Source organism: Mobula hypostoma, chromosome 13 (assembly GCF_963921235.1).
Source record: "Mobula hypostoma chromosome 13, sMobHyp1.1, whole genome shotgun sequence".
NCBI lineage: Eukaryota > Metazoa > Chordata > Chondrichthyes > Myliobatiformes > Myliobatidae > Mobula > Mobula hypostoma.
This window is the reverse complement of record NC_086109.1, coordinates 81,287,065-81,314,401: the sequence shown is the minus strand read 5'-3', so window position 1 is coordinate 81,314,401 and position 27,337 is coordinate 81,287,065. Positions and strand designations below refer to the sequence as shown.

General features: G+C 42.3%; 1 protein-coding gene across 1 annotated transcript in view; it reads left to right on the top strand.

The window, feature by feature from the left end:
* ntrk3a (neurotrophic tyrosine kinase, receptor, type 3a) overlaps positions 1–27,337 on the top strand; it is a 983,676-nt gene that overhangs the window by 517,057 nt on the left and 439,282 nt on the right. The window contains exon 9 of the mRNA XM_063066043.1: positions 25,851–25,874. Within this exon, the coding sequence (XP_062922113.1) occupies positions 25,851–25,874 (24 nt within the window). The remainder of the gene's footprint in view (positions 1–25,850; positions 25,875–27,337) is intronic.

The following is a 27,337-nucleotide window of genomic DNA, read 5'->3' as shown; positions in this document are numbered from 1 at the left end:
AACACTAACTGGCTGGAACACGCATACTCACGAGCATGATTGCCAAACACATTCCACTGTGAGGGCGCCCAGACCCAGCGGCCCTGTGATAGGCCCCCTCCTCCCTCGGCACAGCTCTGAAGCCACCAGAAACCTATGCCTGCCAGGAGTCCCAGAGAGACTTGTCCAGAATGTCATGGCCCTCCCTTGCAGACATACCCCTCCCAATCCATAAGATTCTGGACCCTGCCAGATGAGATGCTGGGAGGCGCTTCAAAGTTCAAAGTACATTTATTATCGAAGTATGTATATGTTATACAACCTTGAGATTCGTCTTCAAACAGGCAGGCAAGAAACAAAGACACCCAGAAAAAGAACCCACATATATATAAAAAGAAGACCGTCTAACACTCAGTGTGTAGAGAATAAAAACCACATCATGCCCATTAAAAAAGAACCCATAAAAAATAAAAGAATAAAATAACCCATAAAAAAGACGGTCGAACACCCAATGTGCAGTTAAAAAAACATCATGCAAACCGCAACTGCTAGCAAATAGCGTTTCTGAACTGAAGTCCGCAAGGGAGTCCCATAGTTCAGTGCAGAACCGAGTAAGTGCCATGGAGCAGTGACCTGAACCGAACTCCCCCCACCCCACACAACCTCGCCTCGAGCCCCTATACCCTGACCTTTTCAGTCTGGCCCAGCGCTTAACCCTCCATCCAAACATCAGGTTCTGTAGCTTTGACCAATGATATGAACCAGCCCATACCATGCCTGGGGCCACAACACCTTGGTCTTTTCAATTTGGCCCAAAATAGACCAGGGACCCATCCACAAAGTGGGAAGGAGTAGGGGCTGGTAACTGGAGTCGGGGGAAGATGGTTATCGGCTTGAGCTGGGAAACGTGGAAGAATGGGTGGATCTTTTTCAGTGATGACAGGCCCAATATTTATGAGACCTTGTTGATAGCCTTCTCCACTACAAATGGTCCTACATAGCATGGAGCCTACTTGAAGCTCTTGGCTTTCAAGGGAAGATCTTTAGATGCGGGTCAGGCTTTCCTCCCCTGGCTTGAGAGACCTCACCTGTTGACAGAGCCAATCAGCCTGCCAGGCCTGTTGTTTCCGAACGTGCAGCAGAGAAGTTCTGGCCCATCACCAGTTGTGCTTGTAGCACTGGACCAACTGTTCAGCAGAAACTCCCACGACAGTCTCTTGGTCAGAGAAGAGTGGTGGCTGGAACTTCTCTTGGCATTCAAAGTAGAGGATAACCAGAAGTTATTATGGGCAATCTCTGCCCAAACCAACTGGGAGGTCCAGGGCACAGGATTGGAATTGACAAGGCAATGCAGGGTTGTCTCCAACTCCTGATTTACTCTCTCAGTTTGGCCATTAGATTGGGGGTGGAAACCAGCTGGGAGGCTGGCTGTGGCTCTCACAAGAGAACAGAAGGCCTTTCAGAAATGGAAAGTGAACTGTGGTCCTTGATCAGAATCTATGTTCTGTTATCTACAGAAGAGCAGTGGGAGAGTACAGCTCTAATGCCAACATCTAATGCATCTATACCAACAGTGAGTGGACAGGATGGGTCTGGGTGTTGCAGCACTGGGGAAGTGGTGAAGCATTGCTTTAGATCCAAGAGTAATTGTTTTACTTCACTTGTCCAAAGGAATCTAGCAAAGGTCTTCTTGGTGAGTGCATTTATGGTGGCCTTGTTGGAAATGAAGTTTCTATTGAAGTAGCAATAATAGTTTGCAAACTCCATGAAGTACCATACCTGTTTGACTGTAGATGGTTTGGACCAGTCAGTGGCTACCTGAACTTTACATGAATCCATCTTAAGATTGGAAGAGGTGAAGATGTAGCCAAAAGTGACATCTGATCTTTAAGGATCTTACATTTCTCTGGCTTGGAGTTAAGGTTATTTTTGAGGAGCTGTCTGAGGAAGTTCCAGATATGCTGAATATGATACTGGCTAGAGCCGGAATAGATCAGAACGTCATTCAAAACACATGAAAACGAACTGATTCAATGTGGCCCTGAGCATATCATTGACCAGGGCCGGAAAACAGCACGGGTGTTGTCCAGAGCAAAGTGCATCACGAGGCTGCCATAGTGGCAAGTGGAGGTTTTGAAGACTCTCTTCCATTTGTCCCCTTTATCGGATATGAGCCAGGTTATAAGCATTGTGAAGAACTACCTTGGAAAATATGGTTTCTCCCTGCAACTGTTCAAATGCAGAGGTAAGCAGGGTAAGAGGGTAGTGATTCTTCACTGAGATGTTGTTGAGGGGCCAATAATCAATGCACAGATGGAGCTTATCATTCTTCTTGCTCAGGAGAAAAAAGAAGCCTGCCCCTTTTTGCAAGGGTGACAAATAATGAACCCTAAGGCCAATGCTTTCTTGATGTACTCTGTCCATGGCCACCTTTCCAGAATGAGAGAGGGAAAAGAACAGGCTGCAGGGAGAACTAATACAGGTAAAAGATCAATGGCTCAGTTGTATGGCCAGTGTAGAGAGAGGGAGGCAGCCTTCTTCTAACTGGAGACCTCAAGAAGATCAGCATATTCAGAAAGAATGGAAGACAGGTCAACATGAGAAGTCGACACAGGAAGGGATTCATGGACAGAGGATTGAGCTGGACCCAGACAGATAGACAGGCATGCAGGTCCCCACTCTTGGTGCACCTTTAGGGACCAATCAATCTGTGAGTTGTGTCGAGATAACCAGGCAAGGCCAAACACGAATCAACCACTTATGAGAACTCTTCCCTTCTAGCACAAGTTGGAGGGGCTTTGTGGAAAGATGGATCTTGTTGGTGCCTAGAGGCCAATCATCCAGAGCCTTAACTTTGATATTTTCACCAATTGCTGAGTCTAAACTCTTCATTTTTGAACCAGAGAGATATTCATGAGTTTCCTGGCTGCCCTGGAGTCAATAAATGCCTGAAACTCATGGATCTGAGACCCCCCCCCCCCCGTGACAAGGAAGCTGGAAGCTTTACACAATTAGGGCAGCATGTTTTAGGGAGAACTAACCCATCAAAACTCCCCTTCCTGCTCTGACAGATATCTTCTTTTATTGGGCATTTGGGACATGAAGAGTGCTGGATTGCCACAATAGAGGTAGGAACCTGCTTTCCTGCACTAATCTCGTTCCTCCTGAGGTAGGTTAATGCCCCCCACCACCCGCACAGGCTCCTCCATGCACTATTAGATGATGCAAGAGAGGGTCCAGGCAAATCGTGATCTTGGGTAGCTCAGGGCATTCTTTCTCTAAGCCACTTAGTTGCCCAGGTGTTGATTTGAATGGCCAAATTAATCAGGTTAAGCAGGCTCGACTGCCCTGCTCTTCACGCACTGCAATCTTATGCTGAAGCCCTGTGCTCAGTCTCCACTGGAAGGCAGTGATGAGGAAACTCTCATTTCACCCTGTCTCCACTGGAAGTCTGCAGAACTTTACTGCATAGTCCCTCGCAATCTCTCTATCTTGGCCCAGGTCCAGGCATCGGTAGGCAGCCTCCTGCCCAGTACTGGAAAATCTAAAGCACACTTGAACTCAACAACAAGTAGCAAAAGCGACTGGGCTGCAGGGGAACCTTGTTCCCGTTGAGCGTTGAGCAGAATGAGTGCGGGTGGGGGGGGGGTCTATCCAAAAGATTCATCATCTATGCCAATTTACGCACGTTATCACTGAACTGACCGGGCTAGGCTTGGAAAGTCAGCTCACACTGGGTAATAAGCTTCCTGCAGCTGTTGGTGTCAGCAGAGTATCTGCCTGATGGAAGACTACTCATTTCTGGTCCAGACGTTGTTACGGGAGTCAGGGTATTAGTGTCCGAGGCTGATGAGGCTGTTGAAGAGGAGGATCTGGGTGATGCTGGAGGTCAGACTGACACGGCTGAAGGCTGCTGAGTTGTGGCAGCGAGAGCAGTAGTGGCTGTTACCTGATTCTGGCTGATGATAGTAAGCTGCTGAACCACGGCATTGAGTGCAAGGACCGAAGAGTGAGGAAAGGAAAATCAGATGGCCACCTGATTTTGGCCATCTGCAGTGAGTTGCTGCAAGGACTGACAGTTGTTCTTTCAGCTGGAGCTCAGTTTGCCATTCTGAAAGTAGCTGTCACACTATATGGGAGACTTTGGTCAATCCAGTTTCTACTGATTTTAGTTTCTCCTCCATGATCTTCATTTTGTACTGGGCTTGATGTACTGAGAGTATCTGCCGCATTGCTTGAGTCACTTCTTCCCAAACGGCTTCACTGACTGTAACTTCTCTCCTATCTGGCCAATGAATGTCAGGGCCAAGGTCAACTGTTCTCTCTCTTCTGGATCCATTTTCTTTAGTCAAAACTTGCTGACAAGGATGTGCAGTTATGGTCCAAGTACTGAGTGAGAGACACTGAAATGGATCAACAGTTCACTGACTTTTAATAACAACTGTACAGAAATAAAGGAAAAACAATAAAGACAAGGCCAACAGGGCTGTTATTTAGAAACTTCAATCCAAAGCTAATGTCAATACAACAGCTCAGCAGTAATAGCTTAACACTAAATAAATACTGCTCCTTAACAGTGCTACTCTAAATGGTGGTCTTTTTTCCTGGAGCCAGACAATGGTAAGCAGGGAGCACTGACACTACTCTGCTTTTAATCAGGTCTTGACAAGACTGGAATGAGAGGAAGGGAGTTAAATACCACCACAATGAAACACTAATTGGCTGGAATGTGCATATTTATCAGCATGATTGCTGAACCCATTCTGTAGCCTGTCTGCGAGGGCTCACAGAACCCAAAGACAGAGTTTGTAGTTGTGACAAAAATGAATATCAAGGTCGTATAGTGATATATACGTACTTTGATAATATATTTACTTAGAACTTTGAACTAACTATATTAAAACAGTGAGTACTCCAGAAGATGCTTTGGACACCCTATGGTCATATGATCACCTGGATCTGAGATGATTGCCTCCAACAGGCATAACCATCTTCTGCAAGGTTTCCTTCAATTTGATCCCCATTGCCTTTAGCTCTACCAGATCTCCTTGATGCTACCCTTGGTCAAATACTTCCTTAGTGTCAGAAGACCATAAGACATAAGGATAAGATTAGGCCATTCAGCCCATCAAGTCTTCTCCACCATTCAATCATGGCTGGTTTATTTTTCCTCTCCACCTTATTTGTCTGCCTTCTCTCTGTAATGTTTGTTGCCCTTACTAATCAAGAACCTGTCAAGCTCCACTACAATTCTATCTAATAACCTGGCCTCCGCAGCAAACTGTGGCAATAAATTCCACAGATTCACCACTGTCCGGCTAAAGAACTTCCTCTCATCTCCATTCTAAAGGGACATTCTTGTATTTTGAGGCTGCACCCCCCATTCAAAGACACTCCCGCTATTGGAAACATTCTCTGCATCCACTTTATCTAGGCCTTTTAGTATTCAAAAAGTTTCAATAAGTTCCCCGAACCCTTTTGACTGGATTGTCATGGAGATGGAAGGTTACTCTCATACCGCTCTGAAGTTCGACAATTTTAGATCAATTCAGTATAAAGGTATAAATTAGGGAGGAGAAGATGGACACAGCGTGCGCGGCCGCTTTGAAATGATATCGTATTTGTTAAGTAGGGGCCGTGCACAATCCTGATTTGATGGAGACAGACGTGAGAAGCACGGAGGAACATCTGGAGAAACTTCTGAAATGCCCGGTTCGCTGCCGCTGCTGCTGTGCGATCGAGAATCTCCAGAGGGGAAGGCCCCAAATCTTCAGCTTTGCCTATTGCCTGTTGCCGGGGCCGGGGTTGAAGCGCTCAGCAGAGATAGTGCTCGGTGCTGGGTGTCGGAGGGCTGGTCGGAGGCTCGAAGTTTTCGGACGGACTCAAGAGTCGGCTGTGGTCGGGTGCTTCCAGGGTGCTGCATCGGCAAGTTTGCGGCGCTGGAGGTTCATGGTAGTGAAAGTTTCTCCCTTCTACCGTCTGCGTAGATGATGGGACTTTCGAGAGACTTTGAGACTTATTTTTACAGTGCCCATGGTCTGTTCTTTATCAAATTACGGTATTGCTTTGCACTGTTGTAACTATATGTTATAATTATGTGGCTTTTGTCAGTTTTTTAAATCTTGGGTTGTCTTGTGTTTCTGTGATATCATACTGGAGGAACATTGTATCATTTCTTAATGCATGCATTACTAAATGACAATAACAGAGAACTGCGTGTCCTCATAATCTAAAAATATCTAATCTAAAACTGAGTAGATTTGTAAATCCTTAACTAAATAGATGTCACGACAGCTCTTAATGCCAACTTGCATCACTTTGCGAATGTTTGAAGCTGACTGACAGGATAACTGAATCAGAGACATTCTGTTTATTGTACCGAGCATTCCTGGATAACCTTGCATATTTTTGTGTTAGTGCCAGTGTTGTGGCTGTACTGAAGCATCTTGGCTGGAGGTACAGCTGCTCTTGAAGCCAGACCTTCAGTAGTATAGCCAGGACAATTGTCTGGACCCTTTACCCTTGATAGATCCAGTGCTCTCAGCCATTTCTAACGTGCAGATTTATTTTGGAATTGGCTAAAGATGGGCTTCTGTGATGATGGGAGCTTCAGGTGGAAACTGAGATGGATCATGCAGTTCATCACTTCCTGGCTTCAGCCTTGTATTGGCACTTGTGTGCTATATCCTGCCATTGGTAGGACGGGAATAATCTTGGAAGCACATTCTCTCGTTAACTGTTTAATTGTCCATCACCATTCTCAACTGAACGTGGCAGGATAGCAGAGGGTGTCAGGCTATTGTAGCCCATCAGAGATGCTCTTCTGCATGCGGCTGTAAGCTGTGGTTATCTGAGTTACTGTCGCCTTCCTGTCAACTGGACCTAGTCTGGCCACTCTCCTCTGACATCTCTCATTAACGAGTTGTTGCTGCTCACTGAATGTTATTTTGTTTCTTGCACCATTCTCTGTAAACTCTAGAGACTGAAAATCCCAGGAGATCAACAGTTTTTGATGTACTCAAAGCACACTGTTCAAACCACATATATTCCATGGTCAGGGTGGCTTAGGTCACATTATTTCCCTATTCCGATGTTTGGTCTGAACAACTAAACCTCTTGACCATGTCTGCGTGCTTCTATACATTGAGTTCTGCCACATGATTGGATATTTGCATTAACGAGCTGGTGTACCAGTGTACCTAATGAAGAGGCCACTGAGTGTACGATGGCCACTCGATTTATGTTACATGTTTACTCTCCTCTTTTGCAGAGCTAATGAGGGAGTTAAATGTAAATTGTTTCTCCCCTGACCCCGAAGTGCTGAGGGGACCGTGGGCCGAAGATAGCGTGCTATTTTCAGTCTCATTCCTCGCCCAGAATGTACTCGTCATTTCCAATTCTGGCGCAGAAATGACTCTGCCCAAGGAGGGTAAAAGAAGGTTATCGGATGAAATAGTTTAGGGAATTGTGTTCATGGAATTCACTGGATTATTGGAATTAATTTGTATTTTGTGACATAACAGCTGATGTTCTTCCGGTTACTGTTGGCAAGGCACCCAAAGCAGAATGAAATTTGCCCAGAAGTGCAGCACTGCAGCTTCTATTTCTGCCTCTAGCCCGTGATGCACTGACTCTAAAGGCTCCATTTCCCGTAGAGGCTGGATGTTAGCACCATTGTCAGAGGGGATATTACGCCTGGATAGAATCATACAGGGCCTTCTGAAAAAAAAGTAATAAAGTAATTTTATTTGATGTATGTTTATGTTTTACACTACAAGTTGCCAGACAACCTGTACCTATAATGTTAAATGAGTTTCCTGTATCCAACACACTGTAGATTTATTTACCCCTCTTGTCAGATTAAAATTTAAAGATTGCCCACTTCAGATTCATCATCTGGGTACTTTAAGGTTTATTCCAAATGCTGCATAGATGATTAATTAGCTGGTGCTATTGCTCAGAATCTATAGCAAGTTATAGAAGAGCTGATTTGGGAATATTTGTTCAATGGTCTGGGAGCCGCCAAGTTATTGAGTATCCTCACTCCTCTCATTTCTTGGGGAGTTCTATAAAATGTTTTTAGCTTTAAGCCGCTTTAACTTATTGTGGAAAAGACTGTGCCAGAATTGACCAGTAATGCAGTGCTTCTTGTAATAGAGAGGAAAGAGGAACAGAAAAGGCAGCTGAATGAATTGAGGGGTAGAAGGCATCACATGCCAGAGGAAAGAGAGAAAGGTTCAAATACGAGAAGGAGAAAGCCTAACAATTAGTGGCTTGCTCAGATAAATTTAGAAGGACATACATAGATGTCAAAATAATAATTAATGCTCTATGAAAGCCTTTAAGCTAAAGTTGAGTTGAACAGAACGAGAGTCTCTTTGACATAAATAAGAGAAAGTCAGGAGGTAGAAAGCAGGAAGATGAAATACAAGAGCATTAATATATTTTGTGCATGTCTCAGGAATCAGTGCTTTCAAATTTACCAATAAGCAATGTAGATGAGAAATAGAGTGGAGTGTATGAAGGTTCAAGATTCAAGTTTGTTTAATGTTATTCCCAGTATGCAAGTGTAAAGGAGACTGAAATAATTGTTGCTCCAGATCGAATGCAGCACATAAAAACACACACTGATAATGAACACAATAACAAAAAAACACAATAAATATAAATACATAAGATAGCTTATATACATAGATTGAGTATGTAGAGTGACATAAAGTGATGCTAGGCACTGGAGTGTCTGTAAATAAGGTGACTGGCAGGAATTTCTTTTTATATGTAAACAGTTTGTTGTCTTCTGCACTCTGGCTAAACACAGATGAGTGGTCCTTCCTTAATTCTGTTATGGTTATTATTCTATAGATTTATTGAGTATGTGCACAAGAAAATAAATCCCTGGGTTGTATATGGTGACGTATATGTACTTTGATAATAAATTTACTTTGAACTTTAAAGGTTTTCTGAACAAGGCTGCAGAGGTGCTAGAACAAAAGGGAGTTGTTGTGCTGAGCTCCTGTTCTGTGAGTTAGTTCACGTCCTCACCCAAAAGTAACAGGGAGAAGCCAGGCAATGCATTGGCAATAAGGATGCAAGCCTGGCCCAGAGAACATGACACTGAGAACTACATACGAAAACTATAAAAACACACAATGTCCAAATTGTGAACTTTGATCCAAACAATAAAGAGATTGTAATTGCAAACAGAGCTGCACAACACCAGTCAACTGGACGCAAACCATATACATTGAGCAAGTTGGAAAGAACATGAAGATGGAAAAACATTTGGTACCTACTTAGAATGCATGGAACTGCTCTTTCATGCCAATAATATTACAGAGGTAATGGGAGACTGTAATAGTGATAATGAAGCCATCTGGGAGGGAAAAAAGGCCATCCTGTTGGTAAAAATGAGCTTGGATACTTAAATCGCATTAGTTGATCTACTAAACCGCGCGGCTCACAATATACTTAGTTCAATGAAGCTGCTGCAATAATGGAGCTATTTCAATCCAAAGCTCTTTAAAACTCTTGCAAGTTTCAAATATTAGCTTTCAATCAAAAACCCAAAGAAGCAATCAGCAATTTAATTGTCATAACTTTGTTATCTTGGCACGTTTCTGGATGATGCACTGTGCCAATAATTCTGTGAGGTATTGCGAAAGGAAGCAGATTCAGGCAAACGTTGAGAACTCTCACTGGAAAAGACTTCGCTATGCTGCAATCAGGGAAGTAGCTCATAAAATGTGAGGAAATTCCCTCAGTGCAGCAGGTAAATTGGGGTGTGTCTGTTGTGGTCTAAAATAACTTGAGCGGGAGCGGTGGTATCTTCTTCATCAGACCCATTTGACAAGACCAAAAAAGGATGGTCTTGGTGGAAAACCCATTTTCATTGTCAAGGGAACCATTCAGGTCAATTATCTCCATTCGGAACCGATCATCATTTTAATTGTACCAATATAGGCACATGGCACGAGTCTTCAAAGACAGAAAATGCACAAGTGCAGTACTGTGCAAACACCTTTGGTACGTATATATAGCTACGGTGCCCAAGACCTTTGAACAGTACTGTAGTATATTATGTATTGTGCTGTACTGCCGCTGCAAAAAAACACAAATTTCATGACATATGTGAGTGATGATAAACCTGATTCTGATATGGGTCTCTATTGTGGACTGAGAGTGGGAAGGGGACAGGGAGAGGGGAATCATCGTTGGGAAGGGAGAAAAGATGGAGCAAGAAACACCAGAGAGACATTCTGTAATGATCCATAAGCCAATTTTTTCAAGAATCAAATGACCTTGCCTGGCATCTCAAGGCTGGGCATGTCTGCACCCATGCCACCCTCTGCCCCTGGCACTCCTTCTCTGCCACTTCTGCAGTGCTCCACCCTCACCATTCCCAACATCCTTAGCTCCTGCCAGATTTACAATCTTGTTCTCTGCTCCATGTTGACAAATACAGTACTGTGCAAAAGTCTTAGGAACCCTAGTATATGTGCCTAAGACTTTTGCACAATACTGTATATATAACGGATAGTCTATAACAATTGACATTTTTGAAGCAAACACAGAGTTGCTATACACACAATTGAGGGGAATGAGGAACACACTTCAATTGACATTTATTTCATGGGCAGTGGCTAAAAGACAAACAAGAGTGACCTGAAGTCAACCATGAAGATGAATGTCCAAAACAAGGAGATAAGCAGATATTACTGCAGGCTGTTCTGTCAAGGGAAGAGACACATAGAATGAAAGGTTCATCAAAATGCTATAAAATGAGCTGCAATATAGTCAGAATCAGATGTATTGTCAGTGACATTTTTTTTTGTGTTTTTGTGACAGTAAAACAGTGGAATATATATAAAATAGACTATAAATTACAATAAGAAATATAAAAAATTAAGTACAGCAAAAAAGAGAGCAAAAATAGTAAGGTAGTGTACATGGGTTCATGACCTGTTCAGAAATCTGATGGCAGAGGGGAAGAAACTGTTGCTCAAATGTTGAGTGTCTTCAGACTCCTGTACCTCCTTCAATGAAAAGAGGGCAAGACCTAGATGGGGGAGGGGGGTGTTTCTTAATGATGGACGCCGCCATTTGGAGGCATCGCTGTTTGAAGATGTGCTCACTGCTGGGGAGGCCAGTGGAGCTGGCTGAGTTTACAACTCTCTGCAGTTTTTTTTCTGATCCTGTTCATTGGCCCCTCCTTACCAGATGGCAATGCAATCAGTTAGAATGCTGTCTGCAGTACACCTAGAGTTTTTGGTAACATACCAGATCTCCTCAACCTCCTAATAAAATATAGCCACAGGCATGCCTTCTTTGTCATTGCATCTATATGTTGAGCCCAGGATAGATATTCAGAGATGTTGGCAACCAGGAACTTGAAGCTGCTCACCCATTCTACTGCTAATCCCTTGACGAACACTGATGTGTGTTCCCTAGATGTTGGGTGAGATGATGTATATTGTTTATTATAAGTTACAGGAAGTTGAGTTGCCTACTGTACCCCAGTACCACTGGACAGAGATTAGATGGCTAGTACTGAAGCCTTAGTGGAATCAAATACTCAGTCTTCATATAGTGCACCCAAATTGGACTCTCCCATGATAACACTCAGGAGCTCCAGCATCATTCCCATACTCAGCCTAATGCTTTGCTCATTTGGGTTTAAGCCAAACGAGCAAAGAAATTCTGCCTGTCCCCTAAAAGCCTGACTAATTTTTATAGATGCACCGTAGAAAGCATTCTTCTAGGGTGCATCACAACCTGGTATGGAAGTTGTCCTGTCTAAGACCGAAAGAAGCTGCAGAAGATCCTGAACACGGCGCAGCACATCACACAAACCAATCTTCCGTCCGTGGACTCACTTTACACCACACGCTATTGGAGCAGGGCTGCCAGGATAATCAAGGACTCGACCCACCCAGCCAACACACTTTTCATCCCTCTTCCCTCCTGGAGAAGGTTCAGGAGCTTGAAGACTCGTACGGCCAGATTTGGGAACAGTTCCTTTCCAACTGTGATAAGACTGCTGAACGGATCCTGACCCGGAACTGGGCCGTACCCTCCAAATATCCGGACCTGCCTCTCGGTTTTCTTGTACTACCTTACTTTCCATTTTTCTATTTTCTATTTATGATTTATAATTTAAATTTTTAATATTTACTATCGATTTGTACTCCAGGGAGTGGGAAGCGCAGAATCAAATACTGCTGTGATGATTGTACGCTCTAGTATCAATTGTTTGGCGACAATAAAGTATAAAGCCTTCGCAATATGAGATGCGAGAGTGGCAATTTCTACCACAACGGCACCAGGGAAAACAACAACAGGCATGACAGAGGAACCTTGCCTGCTGTAGTGCTCTTACATTATTTGTTGGAAACCTGAATTCCAGGAAAATATTTTGAGGCAGTGGAGGCTTTGATTAACAACTTGACCGAATAGGATCTATAAGTTGTTCACTTTCAAGGCATTTGATTGCATAGAATTTGAAACTGAGAAACAACTGAAAGGGGCTTTGGAACTCAACTAAGACTAATTGTCGTGCATGAATTGGAATGTGACAATATTGCAATGAGGGAAGCAATCCAGATAATGCAAGAAAATGGAATTACAGAAGAAATTCTCAAAAACTTTCCATGAAAGAAAATACAGAAAAAGGAATTTTTGATTTCTAGTACCTCTCAACTATTAGGCTGCTGACCTAGAGTGGGTAACTTCACTCACCCCAACACTGAGCTGACTACAATCTATGGACTCACTCTGAAGGGCTTTACACTTCAGTTCTCAATACTATTTATTCATTCATTATTATTATTATTTTGTTTTTTCTTTTTGTATTTGCTCAAGTTGCACATTATTTTTGTTTGTGTTTGTGTGTAGTTTTTCATTGATTCTATTGTGTTTCTTTGTATTCACTGTGAATGCCTGCAAGAAAATGAATCTTGGGGTAGTATTAGTGACATGTATGTATATTGATAATACATTTACTTTGAATTTGCATTGCACGTTGAATCTTGTTTGTTGGTCCAGATTCTAGCATCTCTTGTGTCTCCATGTGAACATCATAGTTGGGTATTTGGTTTGTTGTGGTGTAGAGATTAGTTACCCCATCCCTGGAACACTGAGGGAAAATTTGCAAGGTATACTTTAAGCACAGCATCTCTCATCCTGAACAAAGAAAAATTAACAAGAAACGGAACAAATACCCATCTGAAAGAAAATCGCAGAACTGTCACCGGGAAACACCGGTATGTCTCGAGGCTGAGCAGAATGCCATGACATGGAAGGTTATGAATCAAAACGAACTACATAAAAATGAGGGGGAAGACAGATTTGTAAGTAGGCAGAGTGATTAAACTGGGTGAGGAAAAAAAAACAGCTTATAGTCTTTTATTCCTGCTGTCTGATTCAAGGTCAGTACTGCAATGCATACAGATCACAGAAAGGGTTCCATCATTTCTCCACAGCCATGGGCTGTACTACACTTCTGACTGGTTGTATCAGTGCTCAGTGATGCTCCCTTTCTTATTATATGGAAAGTAAAACATTGTAACTCAGTACGGCCCTTCAGGCCACAGTGTTGTGCCTTCTATTTTTTAGCATCCATTTGCCTGTGTAAGAGTTTCTTAAATGCCCCTAGTGTATCAACCTCTACCGCCACCCTTAGCAGGGTGTTCCACAGACCCACCACTCTGTGTGAAAAAAAAACATACCTCTGACATCTTTCTCCCTATCGCCATAAAATTATCCCCACTCAATTTAGCCATCGCGACCCTGGGAAAATATTCCAAGTGTAACCTCACTAGGGTTTTATACAGCTGCAACATTAGCTAGTAGCTCTTGAACTCAATTCCCCCCCTCCCCGACTAATGAATGACAACACATTCATTAAGAAGTCATATAAGACTTTAAGACATAGGAGCAGAGATAGGCCATTCAGCATTTCAAGTCTGCTCTACCATTCAATCATGGCTGATTTATTATGCCTCTTCACCCCTGACTTCTTAACAACCCTATCAACTTGCACAGCAACTTTGAAAGGATGTACGGTCACGGACCCAAAATGCCTCTATTCCTCCACACTGCTTAGAATTGTGTCATTAACCCCGTATTCTGCATTCAAATCCAACTTTTTCTGGGTTTGAGCTCCATCTGCCACTTCTCAACCCAGCTCTGCATTATTGCTGGAGCCCAGTCTCCTGCAGCTTTATTTAAAGAATCAGGGTAAAGACACGGGTTTCACAGGATCGGGGCCTGTCACCTTTGCAGCTGATTCTAATCAGCAGAACTACTGTTCGGCAATGCAAGTGACAGAAAGCCTAAAGCTTATTTAACTCTACTGCTGAACTCTAAATGGCACTGGAATTCCTCAGCTTGATATCAAGGATCCACGTCAGAGACTTTTGTGCCAGGGCAGACCTGACAGAGGAACTGACACTCCTTTGATTTCAATTGGGTTATTTTAGGCAAATATTCAAAGAAACAGAGGGAAAGCTGGTTACTTAAAAGAAAGCTATTTTTGTTTTAATTATTGATGCATTTTACCTTACTTTTTATTATTCCATTCAATGTTCTGGCAGTTTTCAGATATAATTGATAGCCGTTGGTATTAGTAGCAACGCTTGCAGATGGTAAATCTCTGTCTCCCTTGACTCCCCAGTCTTTTTACTTCAACTAATATTAGTAGTGTTCTTAGGGGGAAGGCCTTTCAATGCAACACTTGAAACTCAGCCCACACTGTGCCACCTAATTTCAGGGTGCACAGATATGCCCTTCACACCTGGCCCAGGTAAGTGTGAGCATGGGCAGCAGCTGGTTTGGATAACTGCAGGGATGATTCTGGATAGGGGACCATTTCTACTGGATCAATATCAGAATCTTGATATCACCGGCATAAGTCATGAAATTTGTTATCTTTATGGCAGCAGTACAGTAATATACATGATAAATAGACACAGAGGAAAAAAACTGAGTTACATTAAGTATACCTATGTCTATTAAATGGTTAAGTTAAAATAAGTCGTGCAAAAAAAGAACAGAAATAAAAAATTAGTGAGGTGGTGTTCATGGGTTCAGTGTGCATTGAGAAACTGGATGGCAGAAGGAAAGAAGCTGTTTCCGAGTCACTGAGTGTGTGCCTTCAGTCTTCTGTACCTCATTCCTGTTGGTAACAGTGTGCAGAGGGCATTTCCTGGGTGATGGAATCCTTAATGATGGGCGCCGCCTTGCTGAGGATGTCTTGGATATTGCAGAGGTTAGTATCCATGAACGAGCTGACTAATTTTACAAGTTTCTGCAACTTATTTCAGTCTTGTGTAGAAGCCTCCCCATGCCAGACAGTGATGCAGCCAGTCAAAATGCTCTCTGCAGTACATTTGTAGAAGTTTCTGAGTGTTTTAGCTGACAAACCAAATCTCCTCAAACGCCTAATGAAATATAGCCGCTGTCTTGCCTTCTTTATAGCTGCGTCAATATGTTGTGTCCAGGTTAGATCCTCAGAGATCTTGACACCCAGGAACTTGAAATTGCTTATTCTCTCCACTTCTGATCCTTCCATGAGGATTGGTTTGTGTTCCCTTGTCTTTCCCTCCCTGAAGTCCACAATCAGCTATTCGGTCTTGCTGACATTGAGTGCAAGGTTATTGCTGCGACACCACTCTGCTAACTGGCATATCTTGCTCCTGTACGCCCTTTCATCACCATCTGAGATTCTGCCAACAATGGTTGTGTCATCAGCAAATTTATAGACGACATTTCACCTATGCCTAGGCACACGGTCATGGAAGCAGAGAGAGTAGAGCAGTGGGTTAAGCACAGGTCCCTGTGGTGCATCAGCGTTGATAGTCAGTGAGGTGGAGATGTTATTTCCAATTCACACAGATTGTGGTCTTCCAGTCAGGAAGTCGGGGATCCATTTGCAGAGGGAGGTACAGAGGCCCAGGTTCTTAGAACTTTACAATCAGGACTGTAGGAATGTTGGTGCTAAATGCTGAGTTAGTCAGTAAACAGCATCCCGACATAGGTGTTTGTCACACAGGTGATCCAAGGCTTCATGGAGAGCCATTGGGATTACATCTACTGTAGCCCTGTTGTGGGAATAAGCAAATTGCAGTGTATCCAGGTCCTTTCTGAGGCAGGAGTTGATGCTAGCCATGACCAGCCTCTCAAAGCATTTCATCACCGTAGATGTGAGTGCTATAGGACGATAGTCATTAAGGAAGCTCACCCTCCTACTCTTGGGCACTGAAGTAGTTGTTGCCCTTTTGTAGCAGGTGGGATCTTCCAACTGTAGCAGTGAGAGATGCAAAATATCTTTGAATACCCCTGCCAGTTGGTTGGCACAGGTTTTCAGAGCCTCACCAGGTGCTCCCTCGGGCCCTGCCACCTTGCGAGGGTTCACCCTCTTGAAAGACAGCCTGACATTAGCCTCCGAGACAGAGATCAGGGGTCATCATATCTGTGGTTTTATTCTCTCTTTCAAAGCCAGCATAAAAGGTGTTGAGCTTGTCTGATAGTGAAACATCGCTGCCGTTCATGATGTTGGGTTTTACTTAGTAAGAATATATTTATTGTCCTCATGTGTAAAATAATTGCTGACTAGCCGCTGCTATGATCTAATGCTTTTCTAATATAAAAACCTGATTCATACCTTTGCTAAGAATGTCAATTCTAATTGATTGCAATCTAGGAACAAAATATCTCCTTAATTCCAACTGCCCCAAGCAGAGGGTTCCTACATATAACTCTTTACAGGACACAGGACCACACACAAATCAGAGACCAAGCAGGTTCTTTGTAATGCAATCAGATGATTCTTCTCTGTCTGTCTTCTTCCCCATGTTCACGGCAGCATAGTGGTTAGCATAACATTTTTCAGCGGCAATTGGTATTCTATTCCCGCTATTGTCTACAAGCAGGTTGCCTGTTCTCCCCATGACCGCGAGGGTTTGCTCCTGGTGTTCTGGTTTCCTCTCACATTCCAAAGACGTACAGGTTAGGGTTAGCGCTATGTTGGCACAAAAAACACATGGCAAAACTTATAGGCTGCCCTCAGCACGTATCTGGACTGTGTTGGTCATTCCCACAAACAATACATTTCACTGTGTGTTTCGAAATAAATGTGACAAATAATGCTTATCTTTAAATCTTTAATAATTTCTGTTGCATTTGTACTAATAAATTAAAAATATCCACTGAGTAGAGATGGTAGGAAGGGAATCCCAATAGTTTCAGTCCAAAATATTGACAATTCCGTTCTCCCCACAGATGTTGCTCAATTTATTGAGTTTCTCCAGCCAATAGTTTGTTACTGCACAGGGTTTGTCCTCTGTTGTATGCATTAAGTCATGTACTGTACAAACCTGAGTGTTAAAGACAACATCAGAAGTTCGGTTGATTTATTTTCTAAGGAAGGAAAGTCTCATAGCAGATGTTGTATCAACTGTACAGCACATTTGTGCATAAGATGGAGCATGATTTTGCATCCCACTTCTTTTTACTGCTTTGCTGCCCTTCCTTGGTTACTTGCATCTGTGCAGCAGAAATATTTTATTCTTTGAAAATCCAGTAGTCAGGGTTATTATCTCCTGGCCTGACTGTTGGGACTCTTTGACCTCTGGAAGAAGGTGTCTTATATTACAGAGGAATAGGAAAGGAAACAAGCAACTCTCACAACACGCTGGAGGAACTCAGCAGGTCGGGCAGCATCCATGGAAACGATCAGTCGACGTTTCGGGCCGGAACCCTTCGTCAGGACTGAAGATGGAAGCGGCAGAGGCCCTATAAAGAAGGTGGGGGGAGGGTGGGAAGGAGAAGGCTGGTAGGTTCCAGGTGAAAAACCAGTAAGGGGAAAGATAATGGGGTGGGGGAGGGGAAGCAGACAGGGGATAGGCAGGAAAGGTGAAGAAGGAATAGGGGAAAGCACAATGGGTAGTAGAAGGAGGGGGAACCATGAGGGAGGTAGTAGACAGCTGGGGGAAGGGGCTGAGTGAAACCTCTCTCCCTCCCTTCCCCTATCCCAGTTTCACTCTGCCACCTCCCCCCCCAGCTACCTACTACCTCCCTCATGGTTCTGCCTCCTTCTACTACCCATTGTGCTTTCCCCTATTTCTTCTTCACCTTTCCTGCCTATCCCCTCCCTGCTTCCCCTCCCTTACCCCTTTATCTTTCCCCTTACTGGCTTTTCACCTGGAACCTACCAGCCTTCTCCTTCCCACCCTCCCCCCACCTTCTTTATAGGGCCTCTGCCTCCTCCCACTTCAGTCCTGACGAAGGGTTCCAGCCTGAAAAGTTGACTGATCATTTTCACGGATGCTGCCCGACCTGCTGAGTTCCTCCAGCATGTTGTGAGTGTTGCTTTGACCCCAGCATCTGCAGAGTATTTTGTGTTTAGGAAAGGAAACAATATTGAGCTAAAGAAAAGGGAATAGACATGGAAATTGAAGTATGGGCTAAGGCAGCAGAAATCAAAGAGAAGTGAAGGGTTTTACTGGTGGAAACTTACTCTAGGGTCCAAGGCAGCTGAATACTCTGTTTGAAATGGTGTCAGGAGTGACTCTTGCAATTGGTAAGCTTCGCTCTCCCTGAACTTACTAGTCTTTCCACTTCAAGCAATGTTAGTAGAGTTCTTGGGTGAAGGCCCTTCAATTTACCATATGAGACCCCCTCCATACCTTGCAACGTCATTTCAGAAGATATATAAGTCAAAGTTCAAGGTGCATTTATTATCAAAGTGCATATGCAGTATACAACTCTGAGATTCGTCTTCATTGAAGGCATTGGGGTGAGGACTGTTTAGACAATAATTTGTAATCAGTTTGACTGCAATTTCCTGCTCCTAACTTGTATGCTTTTATGTGTTACTAAATAGACAACACCATACCAAGATCAAAGTAGATGCAGAGGCAGAGAGTTACAGAGAGGATAGTCCAAGGCTTTGGAAGTTCAAGTGTGGATGTACACCAACTGTTAATGAGGAAGGACAAGGAAGATGAATTAGAAGGATAAGGAACATTATAGGGCCAGCAGAACCTGGGACTAGTAGCCAATCTGCAGGATGAGAGAGAGCCATTTGGCTGAGTGGCGACTTCTGGATGTGACAAGAACAAGAATGAGGGAAATCTAGTCGTGCTCACAGCACTAAGCATAACGTTCTGTCTGAAGTCCAAAGCTCCTGTCTTGATGAGATGAAGTTCAATCTATTAGCTAATAAAAATGCTTCCATCCTAATTCATTTGATCTGAATTTTGTTAATCATCACAGCTGTGCTGTTCACTCTATGATAGAATCGGACTCATTGTAATTCAGAATCTTGATGTTTGGTTTTCATTCTCTGAACGATTTAATTCACCTTTCCACCCCTGAGAGCTGTGCTACAGGTACTGATTTTGTATAGGATTTGTATCTTTTCTGGTAAAGCAGCCCAAGCTAGCTAGAAAGATAAAACACAAGGGCAGTCGAAAAGTAAATAGAAGTTATAAAATATTGCAACTATCATCCAGGTCAGTTGGAATCGAAGAAGGCAGCTGTATCATTGGCTCAAAAGGCTGCTGAGAGGTCCAACCAATGCCATCTATATGTTCCTGAGAATTAGAATACTTGAAAAGATTCCCATTACCTTTTAAACACTGCTTTGGAGTCTTATTCTTCTGCACTTTCAGGCAATATGAAGCATTGCAGAATGTCCTCATGCTGTGATTACCTGCAGGAAGGCTTGTTCTGCACAAATCACAGGCTTTCATTGTAGGGTCAAGATGGCATTAGGCCAACTATAGGACAGGGTGTTCAGTGGAAGAAGGTCGTAGACAATCTCTGTGGCTAGCTCGGCTGGTTAAAAGCTAATATGGTGAAAGGAAGCTGTGCATCAATGCCTGATGCCTGTTCACCCTGTCAACATTGCTGACACATCTGCCTTCATTAACACACTTACGAATGCACCAATCCACACAAACATACCCACTCTCATCAACAAACATCACTCGCCCTCTTCAACACACCCACCCTTCCCAATGCTTCCATCCCTACTAATGTGCCCACTCTCCAACGCACTCACCTCACCAATGTTATTCTTATCATTGCACCTGTAGTCACAAACACCCAGCCAATTCATTAGTTCTCATGACCTTTCTGTGAAAAGGACAGACACAATTCTTGAAAGGTAGTAATTTTTAGAAATGTGCTCATTATGATAGCAACACAGATAGATCATGGACCAGATCTCTGTTTAAGACCATAGGATATAGGAGCAGAGTTAGGCCATTTTACCCATTAAGTCTGCTCCACCATTTCCTCATAGCTGATCCTCTTTTCACTCTCAGTCCCAATCTCCTTCTCCCTCCATCCCTTCATGCCCTGACAAATCAAGAATCTATCAACTTCTTCCTTAAGCATACCCAACAAATTGGCCTACACAACTGCCTGTGGCAACAAGTTCCACAGATTCATCTCTCTGGAAATTCATTCTAATAGGATGCCCCTCTGTTCTGAGGCTCTGTCCTCTGGTCTTAGACTTCCTCCATCAAAGGAAACATCCTCTCCACATCCACTCTATCAAGGCCCTTCAACCTTTGATCGGTTTCAAACTTCAGGTTCTTCTGCAGCATCTTTGGGACATGATAATGGCAATGTCTATCAAAGCTAAAAGAGAAGTAAAAATTCTCTTACAATCAATTACTTGCACAATATTTAAATGCTGACGAATAAGATTATATAAAATTAGAAGAAGAGGTTAATGACAAAACTAAAATCCAAGAGAGGTTTTGAAGGACGCTGTCTCCCCCTGTCACAGGTGCTGCATTAACATTTGGCTTAGCAAGGCAGTTTTCTTGGCTCTGAAGATAGGAATAATGTAAACAACAGGAATTATTGTTGAACAATAGTTGTAGGAACAATAGGATAGCAACAGTAGGAAAGGCTTTAATGCACATTTTATTAACCTGATTTTATTAACATGGTTTAATATTCCTGCATTAATTCCTAGTAAAGAGATGTTTATTCTGTATAAAATCCTGCAAATATGCCTGATAATGGAGCTGAACTCATCAATGCGTTCAGAAACATAATTGAGGCTGTCAATATAATTCTCACAAATAAAGTAGTTGAAAATCACATCGGCAATGATTATTGTGAAAGGAATTATACTGGAATTAATGGTGTAGTACATAAAGTTTTGGTTGTTGAACAAGAATGTAAATTGACAAGAGTTCTAGCATGTGCAACCTTCCTGTGGAAGGTTGTAAGGAAGCTCTTTTAGGCAAGTCCTGGACAAAATTCCGATTACTTTTTCTTTGTGATTGTGCTCCTGTTCCAGAAGAGTTGACAATTAATGTCATTTTTTAACTCTTCTGAAATGCCTTTTGTGCAATAAGACAGGCTGGCATATCAACAAAATCCATAGAGCCTGAAGCATTACTTTGGACCAAGTGAAAAAGACTTCATTTCAGGAGATTGAGTCTTTCTGGTGAGATAGGTCTAGGTCACTGTGGTAAGAAAAGACTTGTCAAATATGGCGATTAAACTGAAACTATAGCAGTAAATGCTGGAAATAGTATACATGCCAGGGATCACCAGTGTAAAGAGAAACAGTTGAAGACCTTTCATCAGAACTTGGAAGAGTTTGAAAAATGATGCATGAAAAGGGAGAAAAGGCAGAGAAGAGGAGAGACTTAAAATACAAATGGTTGGCGAGAAAGGTAGAGACAAGGGAGAATGACAAAATCTCTATCTGGAAGAAGTATCCCAGTTCTGAAGAAAATCTCTGAACTTGAAAGCTTAAATTTGTTTTCCCTTCCATAAAGGCTGCCTGACCTGTTTTGACATTACTTTGGACTTTCAGCATAACTTGCTCTTAAAATAAAGCAGGTTAGCTTTCAGGTTAGATAGATGCTCCCAATTCCCCAGTTAAATTTCACTCAGTCACCACCAAAGGTGGAAGAGACTGAACTTTGAGGAAGTGCGGTTAGTCAGTTGAATCAGACACGTACTCAGACTAGTCCAGTTGTCAGATGTGAAATGCTGCACTGTGAGGTACTTCAGTGGAAACCCCTCCCAAGCAGGGAATATTTTCAGGCTAAACAAAATATTAAGGAATTAAAATATGGTTACTAACATTCCAGTCCTTGGGCAATGAAAGGAAATTGAAGCTGGTTAAAGGATGCAATGCTTCACCTGCTAACCTTGCTGCTGGGTATTCTGCTGCCTTTGCTTTCATGTTGTTTCCTATGGCTGGTGATGGGAAGCGTTGTCCATCAACACAGAAAGGGTTGTCAAAAATATCCAGGTTGCTTCACTGGATAGAGGTTTGCATTTGGGAAATAACTTCAATGCAGTCACATGTAGCCTCCTGGTAAGCCTCTGGCTCACCCAACTCACTTTTGTCTAGGGGGAGCAGCCTTCAGCCCCGCCAAACTGGGTAATCAAGTTTGTGTGGATGCTGGGTGATGTACCCCACACCGGCAAATAACAGACAGTACACCATATGCGATTAAATGATTACACTTTATAAGTATTTCCTGGTGATGGGTTAATAGAAACAAATACAATAAAGGCGCCAAGCCAGTAACTCTATCAGTTCTGCGCACAAATAATTCGTTGAAGCTCACGAATCAGGTATCCTTTCCTCCATTCGATGTTCTCCAGACTCTGCCGGGTCCTGAGCACCCCAGCTCGGGGTCCACTCCACCAACCAGCTCACTGCATCTCTCCGCGTGCGTCTTCTCTCTTCATCCCCATGGCGCGATCTGCCCAAAGCCCACGAAAAACAATAGCTTTCACACACAAGAAAGAATAACATCTATTCTGTTGCTTAGCAATGGTATTTCAAAATCAACTTATCTATGATTATAACCCAAATATGCTGCTATAGAGAACCCCTTACATTAGCAGTTAATATTACAAAGAAGCCATTTTATTACCTTTAGCAGTTAACATGAAAGAGAAACACACATAAGGAAGATCACCAAACAGAATTATTGTCATTTGCATATTTTTTATATCTGGGCAGCCCTGGCATGCCAGCATTTATTCTTTGTCACTTGAGAAGTTGGCAGTAATCTGTCTCCTTGAACTGCTGCAATCTTTCAGGTGAAGTGACTCTCTCAATGATGTTGAGTGGGGAGTTCCAGATTCTCGTCCCAGAGACAATAATATATTTGCCAGTCAAGATGGTATAAGACTTGGAAGGGAGCTTGAAGTTGTAGGTGTTCCTGTGACTGTTGATCTTGTCTTTCTAAGTGGAGGTCACAGGTTGTGAAGGTGATATTAGTGTAGCCTGGGGTAGGTAAATGTTTTTCTTTTTTTAATTTTGTGTAAATTATTTCAATCTATTTTGAACAGAATTAAATATCTCTGATCATCACTGACATTTCAAATTTGGTCAAAGACATTGGACAGTGGTAAGCTGTCAATGGCCATCTGTAGGACCATTGCTGTCTATAAGGAGTTAGTATGTTCTCCCAGTGACCATGTGGGTTTCCTTCTGGGTTTTCCAGTTTCCTCCCTCAGTCCAGAGATGTACTGGTGGATAGGTTCATTGGTCATTATAAATTGTTCCATGATTTGGCTCGGGTTAAATCGGGGGTTGCTGGGTGGCACGGCTTGAAGAGTCGAAAGGGCCTATTCCACGCTGTATAAGTAAACAAATAAATATAGTCCATGGACAAGGCCTCAGGATCTGTCACTGTGGCCTAGTTGTCACTTGTGGCCATTCTGTCCTCTGTAGCAGCCAAATCTAGAGGAACCAGAGGGCTGGACACAGTCCGAAGTATATATTACAGCCTCCACGGCACCAGTAGAGGAGGGAATGAATACTTAAGGTGGTCAGTGAGGTGTCAATCAAAGATTACGTAGATGTTCATTCGCGGACACTGGACAAGATGTGTGACTGAAAATTGATGACTTGACTAATTAACTTTGCTGATGAGAGACAAATGTTGAAATGAAAGGGGATGTTGAAAATTGGAAAGGTGGGTTCAAACAATCAAATGTCAGACTGGCATAGTAAAGGGAAAATGAGATTAAAGAATACGTGAGACCTTGGAAAAGAATTATGTCGCATGGCTGTGCTTTAAATGATGTAAGGAATAGAATCCTTCAATATTTTGAAATTAATTTGTGTTGTGTATGATTGTTCTAAAATTTAAAATAATGAAAATCTTCTGAAGTATGGATACAGTCAAAGATTTCCAATTTTTTTCAAATATAATACAAAAACACAATACAAATTAATTTCAAAATATTGAAGAATTCCATTTCTTATACTGTTTAAAGTGCTGCAGTGAGACACATTTCCTTTCCAGAAACTCATTATTTATTTAGTATTAATTAAGCGGTGGAGATGTATTTCAGTTGAGGCTTTGATATGTTCTTATATGGGAGCACATTCAGGGGTTAGTTTATCTAGGATTCTCAGAGGAACCGCCAGATTAAGGAACAGTTAATAGCCTAAAACAATCGTGCACCTGAACCAGTGTGAACAACCGCACAACTTTGAACTGATTCTACGAACTTCAGATTCACTTTCAAGAACTCTACAGCTCATGTTCCCAATATTGTTAGCATTTTTATTTGCAAAATACGTCTGCTTTTGCACATTGGTTGTAGTCAGTTTTTTCTTTATATATAGTTTTTTTTTGTCATTAAGTCTATTGTATTTATTTTGCTATAAATTCCTGCAAGAAAATTAATCTCAAGGTAATACGTGGTAACTTTGATAATAAATTTACTTTGAGTTATGGTGTTCTTTTTTGCAACATTATGTTAGGTTGTGCTAGGTCCAGTCCACTGCTTTGCTCAACCCAACACGTTTGCCACAGATATATTTTCAATTTGCAGCTCCGTGTCCAATTTTCCTTGAAATTTGTCTCTTCGGTGAGAACTGGCTCTGCCTTAGGTTCCACATCATAGCCCTGGGTGCTCCTGTGGCTTTTTGAGCATTGTTGATGATTGGATTCATTCAAGTAAAATCTTAAACAATAATGAAGTTTTGTAAAGCACATAAATTAATACAACAAAGGTTAAAATGAAAATTTTAAAAAGAAGCAAAGCAAGTACTTTCTTTCACATTTTAATCAAGTTCAAAGTTAAAAGTAAACTTACCAGCGAAGTACTTATTTGTCACCATATGTCACCACGGAGGTTCATTGTCTTGTAGGCATTCACAATAGAACTGAAGAATCAAATAGAATCAATGAAAAACGAGACACAGAATGGCTGGCAATCAATCAGAATCAGGTTTAATATCACCAGCATATGTCATGAAATTTTTAAATTTAGCAGCAGCAATACAATGCAATATATGATCATATAGAAAAAAAGTAAGGAAATCAATTACGAGAAGTATGTATATATGAATTTTAAAGAGTTAAATTAAAAACTGTGCAAAAATAGAAATAATAGAAAATCAACATGACAAATTGAGCAAATAAAAAATAAATAAGTAAATAAATCACACTGAGAACGTGAGTTGTAGAGTCTTCAATGATTTAATTCAAATGAATGAGGCTGTGCAACATAGCTGGGGTAAATTGAGGGGCAGATGCTAAGTGCTGTTTTCAGTGAAGAAGTGTGAGGTCAGGTGAACTAGTATCTCCTCTCCAGCCTGTGCCTGCCTTCTCTGAGCCTAAATATCAATCTGTTCCAGCCCACTGCCATGGAGGCAATCTATCATCATGGTCCAAACGGCAGAATCTCCAGCAGTGCAGCATTCACTCTGTCCTGCATGTGATATCATCTGTGCTCTTGAACACGTTTACAAATTGAGCCCTTAATCAGTTGCAGCTTCCATTGTGTCAGTCCAAGAACTGAATTCCTCAGTTTGTTTGTGAAAACTAATGGTTTTCCTTTTTTCTTTGTTTCCTCTACAGAAATTCTGGAGAATCCCTTTTATAGTGAGTACCATTTTGTCACTCAGCATGTTTGTACTTGGTGTTTGCTGAGAAGGGGATTGATGTTAATAAGGGTATGCTCCAGTGAGGTGACTTTCTGCATCGCCCTGTGTTCCAAGGCACAAGGTCATAGTATAAAAGCATGACACGGAGAGACCGATTATTATCAAATGCAATTGTGCTCTAGGGTCACAGAAGCTTGCAACTGCATTCTGCTTTATACTGAACAATACTGCAAAGTCTGTTCTTGAAAGCATATTCTTTTAATAAATTATCTCTGGTATTAATTGATCATGAAAATGAAGAATGGGTATAGTGAAGGACAAAATGATGCTTTTGACCATATTGGCTTATGCATTTGCCAACTTTATTTCTTCCTCAGGCTCACACGATAGCAAGGATTTAGACAGGAACACTACCAGACAGGGAATGAAGGGACATAGACCTATTAGATAAAGGAACAGAATTAGGCCATTGGACCCCATAAAATCTGCTCTATCATTCCATCATTACTAATTTATTATCCCTCTTAACCCCATTCTCCTGCCTTCTCCCTGTAACCTTTGACATCTTTACTAATCAAGAAGCTATCAACCTCTGCAATATATGGACTCAATGACTTGGACTCCACGGCTATTTGTGGCAACGAACTCCACAGGCTTATCACCCACTGGCTCAAGAAATTTCTTGTCATCTCTGTTCTAAAGGGATGTTCTTCTATTTGGAGGCTGTGCCACACTGGTCCAAAACTCCCCCCTATAGGAAAGATCCTCACCATGTCAACGCTACCTATCAGTATTCAATAGGTCTCAAAGAGATCCCCCATCATCCTTCTAAACTCCAGCATGTAAAGCCCTGAGCCATTAAATGCATCTCGTATGTTAACCCTTTCATTCCTGAGATAATTCTCATGAACCTCCTCTGGGCCCTCTTCAATGCCAGCACATCCTTTTTTAGATAAGCGGCTCAAAATTGTTCACAGTACTCCAAGTGTGGACTGACCAATGCCTTATAAAGCCTCACCATTACATCCTTGATTTTATATGTTAGTCTTCTGGGCATTGACCGTGTTCCGGCAAATTGGCGTCATAGTCAGCATAAACACGATGTAACAAAGGGCCCATTCCTGTGCTTCCCTGTTGAATGTAGTGAGCTACAGCACTATACCAAAGTCTTAGGCACACGTATATAGCTGGGAGCCTGGACTTCCGCACAGTACATGTATTGCACTGCCGCAAAAAGAACCATTTTCACGATTCTGATATGGGTCTCTGTTGTGGACTGGGAGTGGGAAGGGGGCGACCGTGGTTGGGAAAAGGGGAGGGAGATGGGAGAGAGTGGGAAGCACTAGAGAGACATTAATAAACCAATTGTTTGGAATCAAATGTCCTTGCTGAGTGTGTCTGCACCCACAACACCAACATCTCCCCCCGGCACACCTTCTCTGCCACCTGTCCCACACCCTC